Source organism: Sceloporus undulatus, chromosome 3 (genome assembly GCF_019175285.1).
Source record: "Sceloporus undulatus isolate JIND9_A2432 ecotype Alabama chromosome 3, SceUnd_v1.1, whole genome shotgun sequence".
Lineage (NCBI taxonomy): Eukaryota > Metazoa > Chordata > Lepidosauria > Squamata > Phrynosomatidae > Sceloporus > Sceloporus undulatus.
Window position 1 is genome coordinate 272,850,062 of NC_056524.1, and position 22,443 is coordinate 272,872,504.

At 44.7% G+C, this 22,443-nt stretch overlaps 1 protein-coding gene across 1 annotated transcript in view; it reads left to right on the forward strand.

Annotated features, from left to right (window-relative positions):
• The first annotated feature begins 14,288 nt into the window (after positions 1–14,288).
• PRSS56 (serine protease 56) overlaps positions 14,289–22,443 on the forward strand; it is a 43,006-nt gene continuing 34,851 nt past the window's right edge. Inside the window, exon 1 of the mRNA XM_042460698.1 lies at positions 14,289–14,382. Within this exon, the coding sequence (XP_042316632.1) occupies positions 14,361–14,382 (22 nt within the window). The 5' untranslated portion in view covers positions 14,289–14,360. The remainder of the gene's footprint in view (positions 14,383–22,443) is intronic.

The window sequence follows — 22,443 nt, forward strand, 5'->3', positions numbered from 1 at the left end:
CGCATGTGACGTGGGCGTCCCTAAAGGCCCATATGGATAGCCAGATTGGTGTAGTAGGTTGAGCACTGGACTACAACACTGGAGACCAGAGTTGGAATCCCTGCTCGGCCATGGAAACCCACTGAGTGACCTCAAGGCAAGTCACACTCTCTCAGCCTCAGAGAGAGGCAAAGGCAACCAACCCTGCAACTAATCTTGCAAGGAAAATCCCACGATAGGCTCACTTTAGGATTGCAATAAGTTGTGCATTGAAAGTCTAGAAATAGTTTTTTGTGGGCTTTTTTTGTGGCCATGTTCTAGAAGAGTTTATTCCTGGGTGCTTCACCTGCATCTGTGGCTGGCGTCTTCAGAGAATGCTGGCATGGAAGTGAGTGGAGTGTGTGTGTGTGTGTACTGTTGGTCAAGAGGAAGTAATTTATATGTTAAACTGTGTATTGTTCCATGCCAGCCTTCTCTGATGCGGCTCGGGAATTCATGGGTTTCATGACAAACATGGGCCTCTCCCAGATAGTCTCTGAGCCCACGCATTCTGCAGGTCATACTCTTGATGTGGTCTTCTGTACCGAACAGGCATATCCATGGGCAGAAATAACTAGTATCTCCGCATTATCATGGACGGATCATTTCCTGGTTAAGGTTGGTCTGGAGACTACTATTCCTCCCTCTAGGGGTGGAGGACCAATTAAAATGGTCCGCCCTCGAAGGCTGATGGAACCCATTAGGTTCCAAGAAGCCCTCGGGGGTTCTATGGTTGGCAGTGCCAGTGACTCTGTTGAAGTTCTGGTTAATTTATGGAATAACAACATCACCAGAGCTATAGACATGATCGCTCCCAAGCGTCCTTTCCAACCCAGTAAAAACCGTAACCCTTGGTACACTGAAGAGCTTAAACAAATGAAGCGGGTTGGACAAACAAGAGAAGCGTTGGCTGAAATCTCAACTCATATCTGATAAGATACTTCATAGGACTTTTCTTAGGTCCTATCAAATGGCGATAGATGCAGCCAAGAAATCTTTCTACTCTGCATCTATCACGTCTGTGAAATCTCGTCCAGCTGAGCTGTTCAGGGTGGTAAGGAGTTTAACACAACTGCCTCCCACCCAGAACCCTCTATTAGAGTCAACCATAGCTTACTGTAATGCTTTTAATGATTATTTCACAGATAAAATCTCTCGGCTAAGAGCTGATTTGGATGCCAACTTTAAGTCAGAAGCAATGAGAGAGGCATCCAACGCCTCCGCCATTACTGTTAGACTGGATCAATTTGAGTCGGTAAGTACTGAGGACGTGGACAAGCTCCTTAGTAGTCTGAAAAAAACGACTTGCCCTCTTGACCCTTGCCCATCCTGGCTGGCTGTCCAGGGGGGTGATATAGTCAAGCTGATGCTGAAAAATATAATCAATACATCCTTCAGGGAGGGTACCCTGCCTTCTTGTCTTAAGGAGGCAGTGGTCAGACCACTCTTAAAAAAGCCCTCCCTGGACCCTCTGGATAGAAATAACTATAGGCCAGTCTCGTTGTTACCATTCTTGAGCAAGGTGATTGAGAGGGCGGTCGCCAATCAACTACAGGCAGTCTTGGATGAAGCTGATTATCTGGACCCATTTCAAACCGGATTCAGGGCAGGATACGGAGTTGAGACGGCCTTGGTCGCCTTAGTTGATGATCTCCATCTAGGCATCGACAGGGGAAGTGTGACCCTGCTGGTGCTCTTAGACCTCTCAGCGGCCTTCGATACCATCAACCATGGTATCCTTCTGGAACGCCTGAGAGAGTTAGGTATTGGAGGCACTGTTCTACAGTGGTTCCGGTCCTACCTCTCAGGCAGATTCCAGATGGTGGCGCTAGGAGACAGTTGCTCTTCTAAAAGAGAGATAAAATTTGGTGTACCCCAGGGCGCAATATTGTCTCCTATGCTGTTTAACATTTACATGAAGCCGCTGGGAAAAATCATCTGGAGACATGGGGCAGGATGTTATCAGTACGCTGATGACACCCAAATATATTTCTCTATGTCTCAGACTGATGCAGTGACTAAGGATGGCATCTCTCCTCTGAATGCCTGTCTTGGGGCGGTAATGGACTGGATGAGGGAAAACCGACTCAAGCTGAATTCAGGTAAGACGGAGGTACTTGTTATAGGAAACCCAAGCCCAGGTATGGAATTATGTCAGCCAGTTCTGGATGGGGTCACACTTCCCCTGAAAGACTCTGTCCGCAGCTTAGGGGTGCTCCTTGACTCGTCGCTTCACCTGACAGCTCAGGTAGATGCGACAGTCAGGAGCACTTGTTATCAGCTTCGGCTGATACGCCAGCTGCGCCCCTTCCTGGAGCAGGGAGACCTTGAAACAGTTGTACATGCGCTGGTCACCTCTCGATTGGACTTCTGTAATGCGCTGTACATGGGGCTACCCTTGTGCCAAGTTCAGAAACTTCAACTTGTACAAAATATGGCAGCCAGGTTAATTACAGGTTCTCGTCGTACCGATCACATAACACCGGTTTTGAAATCCCTTCACTGGCTGCCAATTAGTTTCCGGGCAAGGTACAAGGTGTTGGTGATTACCTTCAAAGCCCTACATGGCTTGGGTCCAGAATACTTAAGAGATTGCCTACTTCCTTACTGTCCGTCCCGCACTCTAAGGTCCTCGAAGGGGAAGAATCTACTTCAGCCAATAAAATCTAGGCTAAGTTCAGTCACCCAGAGGGCCTTTTCCATCGCAGCTCCGAAGACATGGAATGACCTGCCGAAGAAGATCCGTGACATTTCTACTCTTACAGCCTTTAAGAAGGCTCTTAAGACGGATCTCTTCCGGCAGGCCTTCCCTACCTAGTTCTACTCCCCATTTACTGTGACTTATGTCACTCTGTCCACCAATTCTTCTCTTAAATTTAATGAGAAGAATTAAATTAAAATTAATTAAAATAAAATCCTTGCCTCAAGAAGAAGAGCCCTCCCTCCATGACATCATCATCAGACCTGAGAGGGAGTGAAAAAGAGAGGCCCAACTTCCATCAGGCCTAACTCTGAATGTACTCACTTCGCTCTCTTTAATTTTATTGTATTTTATTTATTTATTGTATTTTATTTTCTTTATTTTTACTGTTGTAACCCGCCTGGATTCCTTGTGATTGGGCGGGCTATAAATAAATCATTATTATTATTATTATTATCATCATCATCATCATCATCATCATCATCATCATTATTCTCTGAAGCCACAGATACAGGTGAAACATCAGGAATAAACTCTTCTAGAACATGGCCACATAACCCCCCCCAAAACCACAAAAAAACTATGGATGCTGGCCATGAAAGCCTTTGACTTCCAGTCTAGAAATCCTGGAGTCTGTTTGGGCCGGAGGTGAGAGGACTTTCCTCCTTTGCTTCCAAAGTCAGGCCCTTTTCTTGGAGGACTGGGAGCAATTCCTGAGGAGCCCTGCTCCCTTCAAGTTTTTGAGCCATGGCTAAAATTCTTTACACAAGATTTCAGATTTCGTATCTTGTTCCTACTGTCTTTGACATTCACTGATTTTACAATGGATGTAAAAAACAAAACAAACACCATTCACCAAGTAATGATGCTACAGAGAAAGACAAAAACATGCAACTGTAATCTAGCCCTAGGCCCATTTCTATAACATTTATTGGCTGCATATTATATTGTATTGGCTTGTTTTGTCTTATGTTCATCTCACTGTTTCATGCATTTCAAGAGCATCCTTCCAGGGACTATGGAGCAGTAAATTATAAGGTTCCTACATTAAGGATTAAAGCATTAAGGGAGCCAGCATGGTGTACTGGTTTGAGTCTTGGACTGTAACTCTGGAGACCAGGGTTTGAGTCCCAGTTTGGCCAGAAACCCACTGGGTGACCTTGGGCAAGTCACACTCTCTCAGCCTCAGGGATAGGCAATGGCAAACCTCCTCTGCACAAATCTTGCCAAGAAAACCCTGTGATAGGTTCGTCTTAGGGTTAGCATAAGTCAGAAATTACTTGAAGGCTCACAACAACAACAGCAGCAACAACCAGCATGACCAGTGGCTTCAGCTCCAATACTTTGCTGGGATATGGCAGGGAGAGGTCGCCACCTAGAGGAATGTCCTGGAATTGCCTCATATTGGGGGGGAAATCTGTCCAAGATGTTTCTCATAAAAGCTGAAAGTCAACAACGTCAAAATGAAATGCACAGATATAGGATGGGGCACATCTGGCATAAAGAGACTATAGTGATTACTCCAGAGGACAGGATCAAAATTCAAGAAGACCTGACTAGACTAGAAAGTGGGGCCAAAGGTAACAAAATGAATTTCAATACGGAGAAATGTAAAATACTGCACTTAGGGCAGAAAAATAAAATGCACAGATATATGATGGGGGACACTTGGCGAAATGATACTTATAAGTGTGAAAGGGATCTAGGAGTCCAAGTGAACCACAAGTTGAACATGAGTCAACAGTGCAATGCGGCATCTAAAAAGGCCAATGCAATTTTAGGCTGCATCAATAAAAGTATAGTGTCTAGATCAAGGAAAGTAATAGTGCCACTCTATTCTGCTCTGGTCAGGCCCCACCTGGAATATTGTGTCCAGTTCTGGGCACCACAATTTAAAAAGCACATTGAGAAACTGGAGCCATGTGTCCAAAGGAGGGCAACCAAAATGGTGAAGGGTCTGGAAACCATGAAGGCCTATGAGGAACGACTTAAGGAGCTGTTTAAGCAATGTCAAACTTCGCTCTGGGCCCCACAACAAACTCCAGTTAAAGCTGTACCAAACCGGGTTATTTCTCCAGTGTAGATGCAGCCTAAGGGTGTGTATGTCAGTTCATCAGAGTGAGAGTGTGGTCTGTCATCACGGTTAGGATTAGGAGTCTGTTAGAATTAGAGAAAAGAGAGATGTTTGGAGAGTTAATCAGGGTCAGGGATTAGTCTGAATTGGGGTCAGAGTTAGTTAGGAGATGAGCGAGAGAGAAAGTGAGGGAGAGATGTAAGGAGGGGGAGTTAATGTCAATCAGGATTAGGTGTGTTAAATAAAGAGTCTTTGGTGTTGTTACATCCAACTTCTGTTTGATAAATTGTGTGTGTGTGTGTGTGTTTTTTTGTATTTCGCTTTCAGTATCTGTTACCCAGAATTTCAAAATCAGAAATATTCCAATACCCCGAACTTTTTTCATGGGTGCTTTTCGATGGTCCAGTGTAAACAAACATTTTATGCAGAAAATGATTTAAGACTATCATATAAAATTACCTTCAGCCTATGTGTGTGAAGCGCATACGGGGCATAAATGAATTTTGTTTTTCAACTTGGGTCTTCCGTCCAAGATATCGCATTATGCATCCACGGTGTGAAAATATTCAAATACACACACACACACACACACACACACTGCAGAAAGCAAACCTGGATTTTGACATTTTATATAAGGGACATCATTTTATTATGCCATTATATTTAATGGGATTTGAACATCCACGGATGTTGGTGTCCACGGGGATCCTGGAACCAAAGCCCACCAAATACTAAGGACCCACTGTATAAACCTTAGGAGAGCATCTTCCATGGATTCAACCATCCACAGCTTGAATATATATATATATATTCCAGATAGCAAACTATGCATGGATTTTGGTATCCACAGGGGGTCCTGGAACCAACCCCAGCACCAAGGGCCCACTGTATAGACAAATGCACACATTCAAATATCCAGAGAAATCCAAAATTCCAAGCATCTCTGATGCTACGTACTTTGGATAAGGGAGACTCAACCTGTATACATTTGAGCCTTGGAGAATTAGAGGAAAATCTCACACAGGCTTCACTCTATGGGGGGGGGGGGGGGGAACCCAAAGCAACTGCAATGCATTTTGCCTGATGCTGCATCACCAGCCATGTGGCCCGCATGCCATCCTGCCAAGGTCCCAGTGGTGCTGCAGGTGGCAGCAATGCTTCCTTCTCCCTCAACATGGTTCTGTGGGTGGTATCGAAGGGGGTCTCTGTTCCTTGGCAGATTAGATAGATGTTCCAGGCCTTGTGCCTCGGCTGCGGCCGGGGCCTCCTTCTCTGCTTTGAAGGCTGCAAAGTTGGCTGCCTCCCAAGGCCCATTGTTGTGGGCTGCTGTGTTTCAGAACTCGCCGCCATTGTCTTCTCACCATTGTCGCCCCTTCTCCCGGCTGTTGTTCCCAGGGCTGGGCCCACACTTGCCAAGCTCTGCTGCTCACACCAATTACCGGACAAAGAGCGATGACTCAACCCGATACACTGCCCGCAGCTGGGGCCGCACAGTGCCCACCTTCCCCCTTGAACTGGGAGCAGGAGCCCTGCCGGGGCCTGGGCAGGGGGCCCCTTGGTGCAACCGCAAAGGCTGGGATCGCCTCGGGCAGAATGATCTCACCCACACAGACCGGACCCGAGTCTCTGAGAAACTTGCCAATTAGGGCTATGAAGAGGGGACCCCATGGCCAAGCGCAACAGACCTACCAGCAAGGGGTGGAGGAGGGGTCTTGCACGAGTGCTGGAAGGATGCTCAACATGAGCAAAGAGGGCAGCCCTGGCATTTGGGGCAAAACAATGACGTTGGGGGCATGCGGCAGGGACCGCTAGAGTCAGAGCCAAAATCAAAGTCAGTTTATTGTGTGAAGTCAAAGGCTTTCATGGCCGGCATCCATAGTTTTTTGTGGGATTTTCAGGCTGTGTGGCCATGTAGTAGAAGAGTTTATTCCTGACTTTTCACTGGCATCTGTGGCTGGCATCCCCACAGATGCTGACGAAACATCAGGAATAAACTCTTCTAGAACATGGCCACGTAGCCCGAAAAACACACAAAAACCTTGCTTTATTGTGTTTTAGCAAACAGCCATTGCACACAAATACATAACAAGAAAAGGAAATCTAAACAAAATGCATTCCTGACGGTCAACCTTCAAGGGTCAAATCATTTCCCATGCTCTTTGTAGACTAGCATGTGTTTGCGGAGCCTTAACAAGGAATTTGGATTGGATGTTCTAAAAGATACAATTCGAAGATACAGCTGTGTTAGTCTGTGGAATCAATATGTATCTTTTGAGACTAAGGGGCTATCCAGACTGGCCTGAAAGGCTGGCCTGGGGGCAGAGTTGGGGCACAGCATCTTGATGACACACGCCCAACTCTGCCCCCCCAGGGCACCCTGATGCCATGCGCTGCTCGAGACGGCACACAGTGTCATGGTGTGCCTCCAGTGCTGCTTCCAGATGACAAAGCACCAAAGGTGCACCATATAGTTATGCTGCTATGGCGCCTTGGAAGGCTGGATCGGGGCTGTGGCGTGAGGTTGGTGTAGCTCCAATCCGGTTGAAGAAGGGGCAGCTGTATGCTGTCCCTTCAGGGCTGTATGTACAGCCCTTAACTGAAAGAATGAAGTTGGCAGCATGAGCTTTTCTAGACTTAAATCTACTTCCTCAGATGCATTTGTGTCATTTCAGAATTGGGATTTCTCCAAATGTATTTGAGGAAGAAGACTTAAGTCTACCAAAGCCCATGCTACCAACCTCTTTCTTTCAGTTAGTCTCAAAGGTGCTGCAACATCTCTCTACATACTAAAAGAAATTTCTTTGCATCAGACAACAGAAAACAAACCCTCACAAGAGGTGAACTTCCCTTGAATGATTTTAACAGAGGATAAATATAGTTGTTTCTAAGGTCATCATAAACAGGGCATTCAAGCAGCACATGAGTTAAATCTTCTTTTGAGACAGAATTACAGCCACATACTCTGTCTTTCGTAGGAACCCCATTATGCCACCCAATTGAAACTGGTAACAGGAGAACATTTAATCTTCAATATGTCAAGGCTTCCCTCATTTCAGTATTAGGGAAATCAAGCAGGTATCAAGAGCAATTGTTCATGTTTGTGTGTGTGTTATCAAAAGAAAGGCAACCAACAATGTTACTTCTATTTTAAAAGACTTGGGGGTTAAAAGACAGTGAAAATAACCTGGGGTAAATCTTTGTTGTTCAAATGCATTTTGAATGCATCCAATTAAGTTTTTTGGAGAGTGGTTGCCAATAAAAGCCACTTAACCCTGGATAATTGATAGTTTTAAAAAAAGATCCACATCATTGGTAGTGTGAATAACTGATGTGAACAGTCCTAAATAGACCTGGGATATGCATGCTCTGAGCATGTTCCAAATGCATTTGTATAATCAACTCCATCTTTATTCAAATGTTTGCACATGAGAGCAACATAACTTTCAGAGATGTGCATTGATTAAGTTCCATAGTGTAAATAACAAACCCAGGATGCATGAATGAGATGATTTGCATTGTCGCGCTAAAAAATGATGTCTGAATGACCCCTGTGTTAAGATTTGGTGAAAGACCCCAGTGTCATGGATTGTCCCAATGACTGCCCATGATTCCTGCCTCTGTTATGATTATTTTGATGACTATAACTTTATTTATTAGTTGTTGTATTGTAATCATGTGGATTGTTTTAAGGAGGGAGGGATAAGGGGATGTATTTTATTATGCTATTTTTCTCACTGTTCTGAGCCGCCTCAATCGAACTGAAGAGGCGGAATATAAATAAATAAATAAATTATTATTATTATTATTATTATTATTATTATTATTATTATTATTATTATGACCATAGCTGGTAGGGTTTCCACATCTCAGGGCCTAGGCCTGAGTCTCCAGTTTTCATGGATCATCTCCTGGTGGGAGACAAGGGTGCAAATTCTCCAGTTTTGATGGACTCAGCAAGAGGAAAGGGCTGGGTCCAGCTCAATTAATACAGCAGCAACTTACTGGAATTTTGCAAGGTTCAATTTATTTCTTGTTGCACCTTGCAAAGACTCTCCAATACGTCAATGGATTGACTTAGTCTCCTTTTTCCCTGCCAGTTATTATAGTACCAGGGCTCACCTGCCAGTCCACTCTGCGTCTACCTTCTTGCTCGAAGCAGGTAGATTAAAGTTTCCTTAGGGAAACATCACCTCATTTTACCTTGAAGCGAATAGGCAGATCAGCCTTTGAAAACAACGCATCAATTGCAGCATTTCAGCAACACTTTAATAGGCATGGCCCCATTCTGTGGAACGCATGGCTTGGGACCATGCTATTTCAAGGACTGCAGCCTGACGTAGTGGTGGGAGTATTGGGGTAGGAAGACATTTGGGAGACTAGGGTTTGATTCCTGCTGGGCCATGGAAACCCACTGGGTGACCTTGGACAAGTCACACTTTCTCAAAGGCAAAGGCAAAGACAAATCCCTTCTGGACAAATCTTGCCAAGAATCTTGCCCTGTTGTTGTTGTTGTGTACCTTCAAGTAATTTCTGACTTATGGCGACCTTAAGGTGGACCTTTTCTTGGCAAGATTTATTCAGCAGAAGTTTGTCTTTGCATTCCTCTGAAGCTGAGAGTGTGTGACTTGCCCAAGGTCACCCAGTGGATTTAAATGGCTGAGCCAGAATTCAAACCCTGGTCTCCCAAGTGCCCTAGTCCGACGTTCACACTGTGACACCGTGTTGCAATCTTCCAAATAGACTGGCCCCAAGCCACAGGACAGGGCCATGCCAGTTAAAGTGGTGCTGAAGTGCTGTAATTGTGTAGTACAGACACTCCTAAAAGAATTTTTTTTCCCAAGGTTGCTCTGCCTATTGCTCTTGGCCTGGGGAACGGTGCAGGCATCACAGCCAATTCCTGGCCTCTTTGGCACCGGAGTGGCCAGCTGACACTTGAGGAGGGTAGTCCTTGGAACACACCAAGGGGTCCCCCTTTGCTTGCCTGTCACCCAGAGGCAGGAGTGTGTGCACCCTTTTCTGTGTGCGCACGCCTGTATGCGCATGTGCGTGTGACACAATTGCCAAGCCGCATCAGCGTGCGGGCCCTTTCATCGTCCCCTTTGCCCCCACGCCAGTGCCAGCCATTTCATCCCCTTTGCCCGCTGCAATTATAGGCCTTTGATCTGCCAGAGAAGTGGCTATTGTCTAGGACACTCCGTGCGACAATTAAGGACTCTGCGATACAATGGTATTGTCTGCCGCGGGCGGGGAGTGCGTGCGGAAAAGGAACGGCAGGCCACCACAAACCCTACCCCCCCCACAAAACCCATCTCTCCCCTGCCTGCGAGGAAGACGGGGCGCTGCCTGGGGATTCATTTTCTAATTTTGGTTCAAAAATGCACTGACTAAGCTACAAGCGTGAAATCCGAAGGCCCTCATTTGGGGAGCAAATCCAGCATTTAATGGCACTTTTTAAAAAGCTCCTGATAATGTGTAAACTTCTATTGTCGCAGCTTCCTTTCTTCTTGAAAGTGGCATTTCCCTGCCTAAGGAAGGATGCCCATGTTTTGATGGTTTTTGTGTGTAAAGGCAAATTGAATTATTCCATGCAATGAGAAAATGCGATCCTATAGCATGCTTACTTGAGTATGCCTTTGGAAAACCAGACCTACCTCCATTCAAAGCTCTGCAGCCTTGCTGCACCAAGAGAAAAACCAAATGCTAGCCTAAAAGAAATGGTCTTGGCCTGCCAAAAGGACTTCATGTGGAAGGGAGTCCCACAGTTTGGGAACAGCGATGAAGAGCCTTATCACACTAGATGAATCCCAGGCAGAAACGGGATTTAAAAGTAGAAAAAAACTCTGCAAATGTAGGATATTTTTCAGACATTTCTTCTAAACAGCAATAACACAAAAATACAGTGAGTGGAAAGTTGACAAAAACAACACTTTTTTACTTCCAGGAACTTCTGAAAGTAAAAAGGTGTTGTTTTTGTCAACTTTCCGTTCACTTTATTTTTGGGTTATTGCTCTTTGGTGCAAATGCATCTGAAAAACTTCCCGCATTTGTGGGTTTTTTTCTCCTTTTAAAATCCCGTTTTTGTGTGGGATTCTTCTAGTGCGATAAGGCTCTGAGAAGTATTGTACAAGATGCGACACATCATTTGGATATTCAGAAAAAGAAAAAGAAAAGAAAAAGAAAAGAAAAGAAAAGGAGCAAATGAAGAACTATAGCAACAAATATCACAACCTCCTTGACATCTGGATGTGAAAAAATGATGTATTTGATGTGGAGGCTGTGATGCTGAGGATTTTTCAAAACAAAGGTGTGTCTCATTTATTGTATATTACAGATAGTAAGTTAAGGTTCTGTTGGGAGAGAGTAAAATAATGAATGTTGGCAATGACTGGTGATTGATGGAGTGTCTGAAGGGATTGGAATAAGGCTGGTGTATGGCAGTTGGCTGAGTGAGTAATCTGTGAGTGGGGTTTAAGGGTTTGTGTATCTAGGAAAGTTAGAATCAAGGTCAGAGTTAGCTAGGAGATGAGAATGGGAGAGAGGGAGAGATGTGCTTTAAAGGTATTAAATAATGAATGAATTATATAATGTTCAAATTCAGTTAATAAAGTGTTGTTTTTGTGTCGTACGCTTTTGAGTTTGGCTCACACATTGTCTGTGTTGGCAGCAGTGAATAAAGATTGGTGGTGTCTCATGGAAACAGAATCGTTGAACCATGGAATCACAGACTCTGTGAGACCCAATAGCCCTGTTTAGATATTTGAAGGGATGTCATATTGAGAGTGGAGCAAGCTTGTTTTCTGCTGCTCCCGAGACTAGGACCAGGAGCAATGGATGCAAGCTCCAGGCAAAGAGATTCCAGCTCAACTTTAGGAGGAACTTCCTGACAGTAAGGACTGATCGACAATGGAAGACACTCCCTTGGAAAGTGATGGAGTCTCCTTCTTTGGAGGTCTTTAAGCGAAGGCTGGATGGCCATCTCTTGGTGGTGCTTTGATTGTGAGTTCCTGCATGGCAGGATGGGGTTGGACTGGATGGCCCTTGCGGTCTCTTCCAGCTCTAGGATTCTAGGATTCTATAATTGTGCCTTCAAATCAACTTTGACTTATGACAACAGTGTTTCTTGGTGATTTCTTCAGAGGAGATTTGCCATTGCCTTCTTCTTAGGATGAGAGCATGTCACTTGCCCATAGCTGAGCAAGGGATTCAAATACTGATTTCACACCGATCTAGTCCGGTGTTCACACTGCTACACTACTTCATTGTTTGAAATGCTTAGTGGGCTGTTTGGGGTCCTAATTTAGCAAAGGAAAACTGAGGAGTATATCACACAGAGATTTTGGGGGATTTTCCGGCTCATTTCCGACGTGACTGCACTTCCAATGATGCGCATTCACGTCGTAAAGCGAATGTGCTATCAGATGCCATTCCTTTCTATGGGAGCTCCTTGTGAGGTGCTTCCACACTGATTCCAAAGTGACCCCTCATTTTGGTAAAACAGGAAAAAAAAGTGACTTCAGAGAATTCGCTTCCAGGCTCACTTTGACTGCACTGCGAATTGGTCTGGTGTGGAAAACCACTCCGATGTCAGCCCCCTTGGACCCCTGCGTCCTGCTCCATCATCCTTCTCCTCCTCCTTCATGTCATCTCCTCCTCTCTGCCAACCACCCGATCCCATCATCCCCTAAGTCCCCTGCATCCTCCTAGATCCCGATCTTAAAGTGGTGTCAAACTGCATTATTTATCCAGTGTAGATGCATCCACAGAGTTTGAGAAGCTGCCCAGATGGGCTCAGGGCATATCTGAAATTGATCGAAGGAGATGTTACAAGAAGTGTGTGACTCTCGCTCATCAGTATCTCCCTCACGTATCTTCCAGATATTGTCTGCTAAATTAAATGAGCGACTTTGTGACGCCATTGCAACTGAAGCCCCTCCCTCATCTTGCAATTGCTGGGCAACAACATCAGAGCATGGATGCTGAGCAACTCTTGACGTCAAGACATGTCGTTCTTATACTAGCCAGCAGCCAACCCACGTGGGGAAGCTGTGGATTGGCCAGGGCTCCATGACATGTCCCTGCCCCCAGTAATGGTCATTTTGGCCATCGGTTGCTCCAGTTTCCCAGAATCCCCCAGGGCACAGTTATAAAACAGATGCTTATGAGAGATACTTGGGAATGGAATTGATGCTGTTGGAGGGGAATCAAAGAAAATAGGATGTGTTTTGTTCCAAATTAGGCCAGACTCAGTGGTGCCTGTTGGAAAGATGGTTAGGGCCACGTAAAAAAAGCCACAGGATTGCATCTCGCCTCCATTTTGAGCTGGGTGGAAAAGGGAGAAATGGCATGCAAGATTAAATTATGCTGCATCTTTTTTATGTGCGCAAGCAGCCCCTTCATCACCATGCAAAAGCAATCTTCTGCTTGCTCTCTTGAGCATTGAGAGCGTACATCCAAACATATTGCAAAGGCTGCTGTCCGCACAACACATATGCACCCATCAGGCCCTGCTTGCTTGCCTTTGCAACTACTCCCAGTCACATACTGGTAGAAAATGAGACCTGCATAAGGATTTCTTATGTCAAAGGCCAAAGATAGGTTCTTTGCAACAGCCTAAGAGTGGTGGTTGTGTCTTTGTGGAAGCCCTTGGTGTATTTGCTGACATGTCTATTTTATATCCCACGGCCGATCCCTTCTCATCTTTCCCCTTCCCCACCCCATAGCCATCATAGTATAGCATTTGCTTGTACTAGTGGGTTGTGTGAATGTGTGTGTGCATGTGTGTGAGGGGGGTTGTGTGTTTTTCCGGCCTCCTCTCTGCTTCCATGGCTGCCCCTCCGTCCGGCCTCTCGCCCCGCTTTGAGGCCAAAGTGATCTGAACTGACAATATTTCATGGGCGAAGATAAAAGCATGAAAATGATCAAGCGAGGCGGGTCGCCTCTGATCATTAGGGGGCCTTTTGATGGTGCCGTGTTTCTCGGGGTCCCGGAAACAATGGTCCCATTCAGCCAAGGGAAGCCAGCCGACTTCCCTTTGCGATGCAGCCGGCCAAACCAGGGCCCAGCTCAATTCAATACCCTAATGAAGCCAAACTGGATCTCCCCACGGCTACCACCACCATCACTACTACCATCACTACCATCTTTTTCTTCTTCTACTACACCTCCCCTTTCCCCCCCCCCCCCCAAGCCCATCCCATCCCAATGGCAAGACCCTGCCTGGCATCACTGCCCTCCCTAATGAATTCATCTGTTTGTGTCCACCCCCACAAGCATGGGAAATTTGGCCATACCCCCCCTTCTTGTCCCCCCTGTGGCACTGTATATATACAAAGGCAGCCACAGCATTGTTCCTACTTGTCCCTGGCCGGTGGAAACAAGGGTGAAAGGAGGAAGAGGTGCTGCTGGTGGGGAATTGCCACCCTCCGGTCCAGAAGCAGCCAGAAAAACCATCCTGTAATCTCCCATTCTCTGTCCTGCTCCTGAGATATGAATCCCCGCCTGTTCCTCCTGTTGTCCTGCCTTGTAGGGGTGGCATTAGCTGCCCCACTGGTCAAGGAGCTATACCCGATGCCACCCAGCGTCTTGCGAGGTAAGAGCAGCAGGTGGCATACTTGCCATCCTTCCAGACCTGGCTGAGCCTCTCCAGCTGGCAGATTTACTGCCCAGCCAACAGCCTTTTTGCCTACGATGGCCAAGAGAGGTCTGGGAGAGGGGGCAAAGGTGGCAAAATGACAGTTTTTAAAAAGTTTGCACCATGGCTTCTTTTTGCTTCTTTTATGTTGGTTGTCATTGAAGCAATTTATTATTAGGTCAGTTTTGCAGTCTTCCAGATTTTACAGACTGGACCGAAAGCTGTCTTAGAATCTAGGAACCGGTGAGGTATCATCAGTTAATGTGGAATATCCCAAGCAGTATCACCTTGTGTAATTGTGCTATTTCTTCTGTGGATTCCACTGGATGCTCTCCAGTCCCTGCTTCTTTTGCTTGCTATTACAGAGGGCCCTTGGTATCTGCTGGGCTTTGGTTCCAGGAACCCCTGGGGATGCCAAAATCCACAGATACTTAAGTACCATTCAATACAATGGTGTGGTGAAAATGTGTCCCTTATATACAATAGCAAAACCAAGGCTTGCTTTTTGGATTTTGTATCTTGGAATGGATAAAGAATCTGTAGATATAGAGGGCCAACTGTAGTATGACTTTATAATATATGACGTTGCCTGATGTGAGGTGAAACCATTTCTCTTTCTAGTCCCGAATGAGCTATTCTGAATTTCAGCATCTTTCCAAAGACGCAAACAAAACTTGGAATCTGAAGTTCCATTTACTGTGTATTCCAGGAACTGGATGAGGGACCTTCTGCTTGTGCTTTTTCACTGAAGATCCTTTCACACCACACAGTTATGGCACAATGTCTCCACTTTAAAACTGCCATGGCTGCATCCTTTGGAATCCTGGTATGTGCAATTTGGTCTGAGGTGCTAGAGCTCTCTCACTGGTACTTCTAAATAGTCCTCCCTAAACTACAAATCCCAGGATGCCTATAGGATGGAAATGTACATGTTAAAGTGGAATCATAGTGGTGTAACTGTGTAGAGTGAAAGGACCCTGAATTATTATCCCTCCCTCTAATAAATATGTAGAGAAATACAGAGGGCTGCTGGGGACATTGGAGGCATGCATAGTATGCCCATGAAGCTATGCTCTATGGGATTAGGCCATTGACTCACTGCGTCCACTATTGGATGCTGCATACAGCAATGATCTCTCCATAATGTAACACTTTCCCAGCCCTGCTGGGTAGATTGTTCCACTTGAAGTGCTAGGGATGTGTACTGGTCCAGATTCCTTTGGCATCCAAGCCTCACATAATGTTAGTAAATGCTAGTATGCTATGGCTGGCCCTTCAATGGTCCTGATTTGGCAGGCGCAGTCCCATTTAATCCTTTTAGGTCTTAGAATCATAGGGTTGGAAGAGACCTCAAGGGCCATGAAACCCAGTTCGCTGCCGTGCAAGAAGACACAATCAAAGCACTTTTTAACCTGCCTTTAAAATGTCCCAGTTTCTCTCACCTCTTCTCACTACTCCGCTTTGTCCTCCATTTGCTTCAGTTGCTGCAAACTGCATTCAAAGTGCAAAAAGTGTTTGCATTCAGTGAACTCAGCCATGGCGAGGGGAGAGTACCAGCAGCGGGAGGAATGTTGAGGTTATTCACACACTGTGAAAATAATCCAAAATCAATCTGGATTAAATCTCTATTGTTCACATGCATCCTGAATGCACCCAATTAAGTTTTTTGGGGGACGCTGCCAAAAAACCCATTTAATCCAGGACAATCAATATCGAGCTTTTAAAAAAGATCTGCCTTGTTGGTAGTGTGAATAACTGATGCAAATATACCCGTGATAAAATGCTGCATGCCAAAAAGGGTTATAAATGCATTCTCATTGTTGGCTCCTTCTTTATTTGAATGCTTGCACGTGTGAACAACCAAACTTGCAGAAATATGCATCAATGTGGTTCCACAGTGCGAATAACAAACCCAGAATGCATGAGTGAGATGATTCACATCATTGCACTAAAAAATACGATGTGTGAAAGACCCCATTGTCTTTCCCAGTAGTTCAGGCAAAAGCAGCATGCTGCAGCCACTCCTGGCTTGTGTGTGTTGTGTGCCTTCAAGCAAGGGATTGTGGCTGTGTTTGTTGCCAAGTGCTGGTTTTTCTCCAGCTTTTGATACTCAAGAGTATTTTAAGATGGTACTTAAGAGCCTTTGATCGATCCCATTGGTCAAAGACTGGTCCTTTTAACTGAAGCTCCATATGCCTGTGTGGCCTGGATTCTCCAACATGTTGTGGGCATGTGTCCCAGAACTTAATGTTGTATTGTATGAAGGAATACTTCCTTTGGTCTTGACTTGAACTCATTGCCACAAAACGTGGAGAGGAATGGCAGGGACTGCCGTTAGTTTTCTTTTCCTGCTATTCCAACCTACTTCCTTTGAATACATTTATATGGTATGCCAGTAGCTTTCTGACACAGCTGTGGAAGTTCAACACAATTCCACACACTTGTACTTGGAAGCAAGTCCTGTTGAGTTGAGTGGGGTTTGCGTCCAAATAAGTGGGTATATATGCAAGCCATCCCAGTGAGCAAACAATCCATTAGCTATGCATTATTGATCCGTGCATTTACTGGATCAGACTATGTAACCTTTGTAGTTCTGTTCAGTTCTAAAAGTCTATGTTTCTATGCTGCAGGACAGTGATGGACAGACTAGAATCCTGCACAAATTCAGAAAAGTGCATGATTGAATGATAGTTCAATGATAGTTCACCGTCATCAAAAGTGAAAAGTTTTAAAGCAGGAATGAGCAATTACAATTGGTGTAGCATTTTCTATTTTCAGCCCCTGGGAAATACTACATTAGTGTAGTATTTTTTTAAAAGAGCCCCGTTACTCTTTTTTTAAAACATAAAACAGCATTTAAAATCTTCTAACATCTTTGAAACTTGACTGGCTTATTCTTCATTAGATGTTTTTTTGATGGAGTGGACTTGAGTCCATAAAAGCTTATGCTAGAAAAACTTGTTAGTCTCAAAGCTGTTGCTGGCTCATTTTATACCTTCATATCATTTTATACCTTCAGACATGGTTGTGTGAGGGTGCAGCCACATTGCAGAATTAAAGCAGTTTCACACCACTTCATGACTCTATGCTGTGGGTGAGGTATTCAGCCTGGTCTGTCAGAGAGCTCTGGTGCCTCATCAGAACTTCAGACCCCAGGATTCCCCAGGATAGTCATGGTTGTTAGAGAGGCATCAAACTCCTTTAATTCTTCAGTGCAGCTGCACTCCATGGAGTTTATCACGCTGGGGCTACTTTTGGCATTAAAAAGAGATTAAAGCACATTTAAAGCATCCTGCAAATAAAGCGAAAATGGTGAGTAATTGTGCAAATGATTATCACACACATTTATGCAAATATGGGAAATACATTGTCGCTGAAATTCTGAAAGTAAAAAGATGCAAGTTAATGCTTCTTTGTGGCCACTTTAATGGCCGGTTTTGTGCCACATCGTGTGATATCGTTTCATTTAATTACGCAAAATGTATGGGATATTCACGAGATAAACTCCCGATGTCCTTCGTGTGATAAACTCCTAAATCAGAGGAGAAGAGAAAGGGCATGACTGTGATGTAAAGCTTTCCCATCCCCTTTTCTTGTGGAATACCGGTAGCTCTGCCAGTCACCCCTGCCCATGGCTTGTCTTTATCTCCTCCAGCATTCCTCATCCTGATACCCTCCAGATAACTTGTATCACAACACTCGTCATCCCCAGCACAGCCCTCATCCTTGGAAAACACCAGGGAGAGCTCTCACTTCTGTCCTTCTTCTGCTCTGCCTCCACCAATATTTCCCCTTAGGACACTTCTGATGCCAGAGGAGTATTGGGCTGGAAGAGAGAACTCATTTGGGAATGAAGGGGCTGAGCGAGGTGGAATAGGGTTGCCATTTGTCAGGGAAATCCAGGAACATTCTGGACTGAAGAGACTAAAAAATGCCCAGCTGGTTGAAACAGTAAATCCTGGATTTAAATAATAATAAATAATGGATTTAAATAATAAATAAAATAAAGCTTTTATTTATATCCTGCTTTTCTGTAGCAAGATGATCAGAGTGGCCTCTCTTTCATCACAGGCCAATGGATATTGTTGTTGTTGTTGTTATTTTCTTATATCCCGCCTTTCTCCCAATATAGGGACTCAAGGAGGCACACAAGTATAAAACAATACAATTTAAAAACAATACAAATACTGTACTGTATTAAAATACATAAATATAAAATTTAGGAAAAAGACAATTAAACAATTGTAAGGATTAAAACAGTTATAAATTAAAATATAATGTATTAAAATACAAACCATTAAAATTTGGGTAATCCAGCATTAAAAACCCAGTCCTTCTCCACTTAATATGCCTGACTGCACAGGAACATCTTTACCTGGCGTCGGAAGGATAGTAAGGATGGTGCTATCCTGGCCTCTCTAGGGAGGGACTTCCAAAGCTTGGGAGCAGCCACAAAGAAGGCCATCCACCAAACACACCTGAGAGCGAGTAGGGCCTCTCCTGATGATCTTAAAACCTGAATGAACTCATACAGGGAGATATGATTCTTCCAATAGCCTGGACTCAAGCCATATAGGATTAGGTTAAAATGTGGTAGTGGCGATGAAGCAGAGAAGCTTGCAAGAAAACTGGCATTGGTGGGAGCCTTATCCTGCCATGCAGACTCCAGTTGCTACTGTGCAGGCATAGCATTGCCACCTTATTCTTCCATTCCTTCTCCCATTCCTCCAATAGTCCTAGGAGTTTATCACAAGGGAGGAATTTCTCTTAATTTCGAATGAAAAGAAAGTGGGGCCAGAATTCATTCACGTGAATTCGCGAGTTCGTGGTAGTCTATCATGCAATGTTAAACCCCATGATTGTGTTCAGATTGCCATTGGATTATGCTTCCAGTTTCCCTTGCCTGATAAACTCCTTAGAAGGTAGGAAAGGAAGGGAAGCCAGCAGAGATGGCCTTGTGTTGTGTGGGGATTGTGTTGATGGCATGAGCCTAGGGTTAGGCAGCATGGTGGAACTTCACTTCCAAACGGCCTTGAAAGAGGAATGGGAGTCCCTTTACTCTCTAAGCTGCTTGAAAGCCTTCATCTCTTCACAAGAGAGCTCTTAGCTTGCTGCTGGTACTGGAGTTGAAATATAATGGTCCAAAAAATGCAATGATTAATGTGTTGAATTTACATGATCAGAATGTGTGTAAGATACGGTCCTCTTAAGGATGTTGTATCAGTTTATTCAGTATCTAAGAACAGGTTTTACATTGGATGTTTGCCAAAGCCTGAGATTGGAGACGGGCTGCAAAGGCAGAGAGCCACTCAATAGTTGCACGGCAAAAAATTTAGAGATTGGAAAAATCTCCCCCCTTTTTTGACTATTCAGCTCCTAGAAGCACTCAGCCATGGCAACTGTGTGTTACTGGGAGCTGTGGGATCTATGTCTATATCTATAACTATATCTATATCTGTATCTATCTATCTATAATATATATTCTAAGATCTGTAGTTTGTAAGTACAATGGGCCCTTGGTATCACTGAGCTTTGGTTCCAGGACTCCCTGTGGATACTAAAATTCAGGGATGCTCAAGTCCCATTATATACAATGGGGTAGTAAAATGTTATCCCTTATATAAAACGGCAAAATCAAGCTTTGCTTTTTGGAGGAAAAAAGTGTGTGTGGGGGGGTGGTGGTGGAATATTTTCATGCCATAGGTAGTTGAATCCATGGAACCAGAATCTGTTGATCAGAAGGCTGACACTATATAGGCTCTTTCAGAGGTTATATGAAAAGCACATTGAACTGGAAAAAGAGACAACAAGCCTCCACCATGTGATGTTCACATTCCAGACTCTAGTTCTTGATGGCCAAGATCGTATTTGTAGTTGGCAGAGCGTAATGTCCTACCAGCGTACTTACGTAAAGGTCTGGGCGCCAGAGATGCATGGCGAAGGCGAAGAAGGAAGGCAGCTTTCCTGGCCAATGGGTCTCCATTTCGGTTGGGACAGAGCTCCACCCAGGCGCCATCTGGCAAAGCCATTGCGTAAGACCTAGTCTACGAAAGCTTATGCTTCAATCTCTTTTGCTCAGTTAGTCTCAAAGGTGCAACAAGGTCCTTTTGCATAATGACATTGCATAAGGAGGTATTGAATGGCTCTTTATGCAGCACTGGACAAAGCAGGTATGTTGGCATAGCCCTATCATGGTGGGTGTCAAACCACCAGAGGATGCCAGCTGGAAGCTGCATATGCTCCTGGTGTTCAATTCTTCTATGGGAGTTGAGCAGGGGTGTTCTGGTGTAAATATTTACTCCTTCCATGTGAGCATTATCAGTATTTCCTACAGCCCTTCATAGCAGAGTTTAGCTTGAGTAGGCAGGGGGACCAAATGTCCTAATAACCACAAAGGAGCACAAGGTACCTTAAAATGTAGCACATTCAAGAAAAGTGTAGTACCTTACAAAATAAAAGCTAAAAACACTAATATGAATATAAATTCATTTCATATGGTGTTTGTTGTTGTTAGCTGCCCTCGAGTTGTTTCTGACTCATGGCAACCCTGTGGATGAGACATCTCCAAGAATCCCTCTCCTCCACTGCAGTCTTGCCCAGATTTTGCAAGCCCTTGTCCATAACCTCCCTGACTGAGTCTATCCATCCAGTTTGTGGTCTTCCTCTCTTTCTTTTACCCTCTACCTTTCCTAGCATCATTGTTTTTTCTAGTGCTCAGTCCTTCTCATGATGTGGCCAAAGTACAACAGTCTCCGCTTGAGCGTCTTTGCTTCCAAGGAGAGACCTGGGACCTTACCGCACAGCCAAGCACGGGATGAAATGGTCCAAAAGGGGCCGGGAAGGGAATGGGAATGGAGGTCACATTTTACGTGCATACAGGAAGTCCCTCACTCGTTCCCTTCCCTTCCGTTCCCAATCCGTCCGCAGAAAGGAGATTTGTGAGAACTGTTCTGAACAAGGGCTCCAAGCACGGGATGAGGACAGAATGAAAGGGGCCAGGAACAAGTGGGGGGACTTCTGTGTGCAGTAAAATGCGCCCCCCACTTGTTCCCGGCCCCTTTCATTCGTCCTCGTCCCGTGCTTGGAGCCTGTGCGATAAGGTCCCTGGTCTGATCGGTTCAAGAACCCATTTGTTTGTCTTCTTGGCCGTCCATGGCATCCCAAGGACTCTTCTCTAGCACCACATTTCAAAGAAGTTGGTTTTTCTGTCTGCTTCTTCCTGTCAAGCTCTCACACTCCGTACCTGGGGATGATGGGAATGCAATGGCCTGGACAATTTGACTTAGTGATCAGTTGTAATACTTTTGCTCCTCAATATCTTTTCCAGTCTTTCATAGCTGCTTCCCATACCTAGTCGTCTTCTTATTTCTTGACGAACTCTCCATTCTGGTCAATGTTTGTCCTACATAGGGGAATTCTTTATTCATTCCTCGTTGTCTAGACTGAATTAGTGTCTTTCTTTTGTGGTCATTATTTTTGTTTTCTTTATGTTCTGCATCAGAGCTGCCTTTGCACTTTCGTCTTTGACCTTCCTATTGACTTTTCCAGTTCCTGAATGTCTTCTGCAATAGTACGGTGTCATTGTCTGCATATCTTTGGTTAAAGTTGCTTCTTCTATCTGATGTCCTATATAAAATGACAAAATGGCTTTTGGAATTATAATTTTGGAATATTTTCAAGCTGTGGATCTTTGAACCCATGGATAAAAAACCCCGTGGATATGCAGTGGCATCACTAGGGATGTGTGGGGTGTGCCGATTGCACGGGTGGCACCTTAAGTGGGGTGACCCCATTGCTTCTCAAACGCCTGCATTTTGGCAGAAACGGGTTGTGGCATTTGTCTGTTTCCATTTAAAATGCTGAAGCGATGGCACAAATGGGGTGAGGCTCAGTGAAAGGAGAAAGGAACGGCCCCAGGCTTTTTTTGAAAGTTTCTTTTTACTCTTATAAAATTATGTGTGTGTGTGTGTGTGTGTTGTGTGTTTGTGTGTTTTGTGTGGTGTATTTTTGTATTAGACA